The sequence below is a fragment of the Neodiprion lecontei genome, chromosome 3 (genome assembly GCF_021901455.1).
Source record: "Neodiprion lecontei isolate iyNeoLeco1 chromosome 3, iyNeoLeco1.1, whole genome shotgun sequence".
Lineage (NCBI taxonomy): Eukaryota > Metazoa > Arthropoda > Insecta > Hymenoptera > Diprionidae > Neodiprion > Neodiprion lecontei.
This window is the reverse complement of record NC_060262.1, coordinates 9,487,006-9,492,521: the sequence shown is the minus strand read 5'-3', so window position 1 is coordinate 9,492,521 and position 5,516 is coordinate 9,487,006. Positions and strand designations below refer to the sequence as shown.

The following is a 5,516-nucleotide window of genomic DNA, read 5'->3' as shown; positions in this document are numbered from 1 at the left end:
CAAGCTAACGCGCGACGTCTTTTTTCCCGGACGAAAAGCGTCTGCTGCTGAGCTGTATGGCGATTCTTCCCATTCATACGGGTACTAATTGCTAAGCGAATAGTATCGCGTGTCAAATAAAAGGTTAGCAGTGCCAGTTCGATTTCATTCTCTAACGGTCGAAATACAAGTATTTCTCATTCTTGTGGGAACAGTGTGAAGAAGAGCATCAAAATGGATCACTTGTTAGCTGAGTGGGGCTTGGAACACATCGTATCCCTTCTCAAAGGTGAGTACAGCACTGTTATTATTTTATCATCAATTATCAAGGTACGCAAGTGCTTAATTTCGTATTTCCTTTTTCGAATACGATCCGCAGTTCCTAGTTTAAAATTTATAGTTTAAAAGTTTTTTTTTTTCTTATTCACCGTACACCTCGAACACAACATTCATTATATTTCCACAAGCATATTAACTCACTAATTCGTGCAGCTATCTTGAATCCCTAATAGACGTACCATTATTCATATGTGCACCCTAATAGGATATACAAGTCTCATATACCTATGTATACGTATATATGCAGTTCTATTAGAGTAGGATCTATAGATCTCTTCACTTTGCTGTACACATATTATAGGTACAAACACAAAGCTGTGCCAATTTCTTTGTTAGTATATTCAATTGAGCTTTCCACGGGTAAGTTTGTAAAATAATGTATACATATGTACATTTTCAGTATAGTAAAACATGTGCATTTATATTATCGTATGCTGCGCGAAAAATATACAATGTACAATACAATTATACAAAATAATCGTCCGATTTTTTCTTAACTATCGATTTTTTCCTGTATGAATCGTAAAATTCACTGATTGTATATTTTTCGTATATTTGTATATACATAGCTCATTCGCGGAATGTAATGAATATTGGTGTTTCCAGTTTGCTGGCCTCTTTGCATGTTGATTCTTTTGCCTCTGTTTGTTATGTGAATACTTTGCGAATACTATTTGATCGACGTATAGTTTTCATACATTGTCTTGAAATTACACTTTTGTTTTCATATTTATCAGTCATTATCTGCATGATTTTGTCAATTTCTTATTTACTTTCAATTGCTTGTGTTATTTTCCAATTCAGCTGCGGGAATATCCCTATCCGATTTCCCGACCCTAAAATTCGACGACCTCAAACACGTTTTAACGAATGTCAACGATTTCGTATACTTCTTCGAAAAACTAGAAGGGTGGCGTAAGATTAATTCAAAACCGCAGGTACTACTAATCCTCCTTATCCTCTCATACTTTTATACGCTACTCCTTACTGTCGTTGCTGAGTTATCCTATAAATAGGTGATTTTATCATTTCATACGTCTATATACTTAGGTATAATTGTAAAAAATATAAAAACGCACTGAATGTTCATTGCATGTGAGGTGGCATATCCATCGTCGTAATATTTGCATACGTCATGCTGTACGAATAATTGATGTTCCACAGAATAAGATAATGTACTTAATTGAAGGTGCATTTATTTGAGTGTGTTATTCATATTATTGTCAGATTAACCAGAGGGTGGCAAAGTGGAGCGCTGGAAGCCTTCCATCCTTTCATTTTGAAAAATGTTCGTTAACCGACTCAATAATAGACCCGCAGAATCTTGATACACTGCCAGGTACACGAGTCATGCTCATATTTTTATATATATGATACACTGTGATTCAGAATTCGCGACGAACGTTTCACACTGTCAATCCTTGAAGTTGAAAATGATGAAATGAAGAAATTGAAACGGAATTTTGGATCTTAATTTTGATGAGGATTGGAAAAAAATTGAGAAAAATTATTATGATTGGTATTGTTTTTTTTTTCAATTAAAAAAATAGTCGCCTTTCAGAGGAATTGTTTTTTTTTTTATCTCAATTTTGACAACAAGTGAGCCTGTGAAAGATTCGTCAAGAATTCGGAATCACCCTGTTTAGTTGAGATAGATAGCTGCAGATCCACATTATTTTTCGGGTTGATTTCGAGATACTTGATATTGTTTTTTTTTTTCTATGTAGACTTAAACGAGTTAATATGTACAGGGCTAGAGCCCACTATTGTAATGCAGGAAAATATTGCAACGAATGCAGTACCCAATTCTGAAGGTCTAGAGTTATCGCAAAAGACTACCAGTAAATCTCCCACTCTTCTGGGACTAAAATCAGTTGAACAGCGTGAAAAACAAATACCCTGTACAAGCGGCACAATAAGTATCGCAGCTACTGATTCGGCACAATCGACGTCAAATTCCGACCCGGTCAAAAGATTGGTATGTTTTCACAGACCTTATCAAAAATATCCAATTAGGTATCTACAATTGCAGAATAATGTTCACCTTTCTAAAGGGAGACGCTGGACGCTTTATATTTATCAATCAATATTCCCCTTATATAACGTTATGGTATTTACCTCGAATATGCCGAAATTATTACGTCCTACGGAATCGATATTCGTACAACAATTGTACGCCGTTCATAGATGGTTTTAAATTTAATTTTGGAATTGTTACAGTTTGCTTTACATACCAATTTTTATAGGATCTACAAACATTATTGCAAAAGGACAGCGATGGAAAAGCTATTTTAATGGTGTACCGTAAAACAGGATATTTAACATCACGCCTTCGAAATCTCTTGGTTCAAAAAATAATTAAATGCAAACAAGACGAAGCCTTTGAAGATATTTCGATTGGTGAAGTACTTCCTGAGTTCAGGTACATTGAATTGTTAACCACGGTATATTTTTTAATTCGGGTGTCATTGCAATGTAGGTATATGGGGTAGTCCACCACTCCTGAAACGAATTCTTGTATACCGATTCTCCTATAGATTGAGCAGTCTAAAATGTGCATTACTCTAGATTTCTTGTATGGCATTTTGCGGAGATGAGGGATTTTCACGTGTTTATACAGGCTACATGACGTACGAAAAGACTGATCTGGGCAAATCCATATAAATACAATTCTATATTGACAGAATTACAACAGATGAATTTAAAAGCTGGGCAAAAGAAATCCACGAAGTTTTTCCTACTGAATCCATAGCAACGTATTACATCCCTTATGCAAAAGTACAAGGACAGCGTATCTGTGCATCCGGAAAGCTCTGGGAACATTTCCACTACACCAAAACTTTATTGCATAAGAGTGGCCTGTTACGCAATAAGCGCAAAGATAAATACACCAAGCCGGAAGTAAACGTCGAAGAAACATGCGAAATTACAGGTGCTTTGATTTAAATAATGATTAATTTTTTGCACCATTACTGACATAATTTTTCTGGGTGAGTGATACGTCTAGATGTAATTTATAAATTGTTGTAGATGAGGATAATGATAAACTTAGCTGGCTGAAAACTTATATTGAACCGTGGGGTCACGTGGTGGAATATTGGGACAGAACTTATCACATCAGAAGGCGCAATTTAATCAAAGATAATACATCCGTTGCGGATTATATAAAAACGTACCGCTGCTTGCGGCAAGAGCTGGGAGCTGAATTGGTATGGATCAATTGGAAAGCCAAAACGTTAATCCGATCTATATCTATTATATTACGCGAAGATCTATATATATATATACACCTATATTTTATCTATATATATATATTGTAACGTGGCAGTTCGGTTAGGCCTGCCCGTTACAAGAGACTCCCTGAACCCTGGGCGAGATCCCGGAATAAGGGTCTAGAAAATCGAGTCGCGGAATAATATCAGAGAGCGCCAGAACTGGAGTCACGCACCCGAGCTTCGACAGGGACGAAATAGAGCATTGCGAACAAGATATTTCAGGTTTTTGTTTTTTTTTATTTTTTTTGAGTGCACCGGCTACCCTCCAGTGACCAACTCCGACACCGAACATCTTCCGAGGCAAGGCGAAATCACGACGATCTCGCGGGAAGGATACCGAGGCTGCGGAGGGGGAGGCAACGCAGATCCCTGCAGCGCGGGAATCCAAGGCGGACGCGATTCCCGCTGGCGGCCGGCGCGCCGCAGCCTCCCCGCTCACCCCGCTTACGCCCAACCAAGGCAACCGCGAGGCACCAGCGAGCGACGAGGGAGCACCACCCCGCCCCACCCCAAGACTACGTAGAGCTGCGCGGGAGACGACATCGCGATCTAGCCTTAAGTTCTGCGCCGCGTAGAGACGACAGGTGCGCGGCAAGTTGCGCAATCCCCAAAAATCGATGACCGATCGATTGTTGCGCACTCTTAGGGTGATGACGTCACGAAAAATTAGCGCGACGAGATCGGCGTTGCGACCATCCGAGATCACTCTAGTTCTGGCGGTTCACGAGAACTAGTGAGCGTAGCGATTGTGCGTTTTTTGTTGTTTGGGCTTTGAGTGATTGCGAGGAAAATGGCCGGAAGAAACCACGAGGGAGTTGGCCCTTTTGTCGAGTGGATGTGGAGCGGTAAGCGTTGCTAACATTCTCGCGATCGAATTTCGAGGGTAATTGAGTAAAGGCTGATCAGATAAAGGATAGCCGTTTGGTAGTTTGCGTGTCGAAAAGTACTCGAAATTCGTTTGCCGATTCTTTTGCTTGGTGACCGTAGCCTGAGTTGCGCGTGAGAGAGTAACGTTAACTTCGGGGAATCCAGAAAATCGAGTCGAGCCACGGGTTGAGCCGAGACGTTAGAGTCTCGAGCTTGAGTGTAACCGAAGTCCGTTACACGGGGTCATTTCACGTCATCCGGCACATCTTCGATTATCGTATAGGTCGCGAGCAATCACGGGGAGCATTCGAATTCGCGACTGCGTCCCGCCGTCGCCGAGGAAGTGAAGCTCGGGTGCGTGCTGATAAGAGTATGCGTTTTTAGAGGAGGATCGCGGGTGTCGCGACGAGCCTCGCATCACTTTAGTTATTTAATATTCTTTTTAGTTATTTAATATCCTTTTTTTTTTCCTTTCTTCTTTTTTTTTGTTTGCATTATCAGTTAGTATTAAGTTGGCGATCAGCGCCATTTTGTAAAGGACGTTCGCGGGCAGCGCATCGAGTCCGATTTTGTTTTTGGTTTTTAGGAAGTAGGGTATTGTTAAGACGGCGACTAGCGCACGTAGGCCGTAGAGGTCTCCTAGATTTATTCACCTTTTTTTTTGTTGTTATTATTTTTTTATTTTTATTTTATTTGGAGTACTTCTACCTTTCTTATTTAGTTTAGAAAAAAAAGTAACATTGTATTTGGAATCGTGAAAGACGACTTGCGTGGTCGTATTATCATCATTTTTATTTTTTTTTTATTTTTATTTCTTTTGTTTCTGTATTATCGCTAATGAGAAATATATCATTGGAATTGTATAGTAATTAGCCACATCACGCGTTGGCGTACCTGTGTTGCAATTCTCTCGACCCAAACTTTACCCCTCCCCTCTCCGCGGTACTGAGCTACCGAGCATATAGTCGCGGTGTGTCGTATTATCGATTTCGAGGCGTGTTGATCACGCCAGGCGCCCAACAAACTTCGCGACATTGTTTTAGATCCAGGGTACAT

General features: G+C 39.9%; 1 protein-coding gene across 1 annotated transcript; it reads left to right on the top strand.

Annotated features, from left to right (window-relative positions):
* The first annotated feature begins 1,561 nt into the window (after positions 1–1,561).
* Positions 1,562–5,064, top strand: LOC124293403. The gene is made up of 5 exons (XM_046734247.1): positions 1,562–1,657; positions 2,565–2,740; positions 3,003–3,250; positions 3,349–3,527; positions 5,047–5,064. Exons 2-5 carry the CDS (start codon positions 2,613–2,615, stop codon positions 5,062–5,064), a joined length of 573 nt encoding a protein of 190 aa, XP_046590203.1. The 5' UTR covers positions 1,562–1,657; positions 2,565–2,612.
* The last annotated feature ends 452 nt before the right edge of the window (positions 5,065–5,516 follow it).

What these genes read in the sequence shown, in the direction of transcription:
- LOC124293403 (XM_046734247.1), top strand. Translation starts at nt 2,613, where the DNA reads ATGGTGTACCGTAAAACAGGATATTTAACATCACGCCTTCGAAATCTC. An exon ending in GAAGTACTTCCTGAGTTCAG is followed by an intron (nt 2,741 to 3,002) that starts GTACATTGAATT and finishes CTATATTGACAG; the next exon opens with AATTACAACAGATGAATTTA. An exon ending in AGAAACATGCGAAATTACAG is followed by an intron (nt 3,251 to 3,348) that starts GTGCTTTGATTT and finishes AAATTGTTGTAG; the next exon opens with ATGAGGATAATGATAAACTT.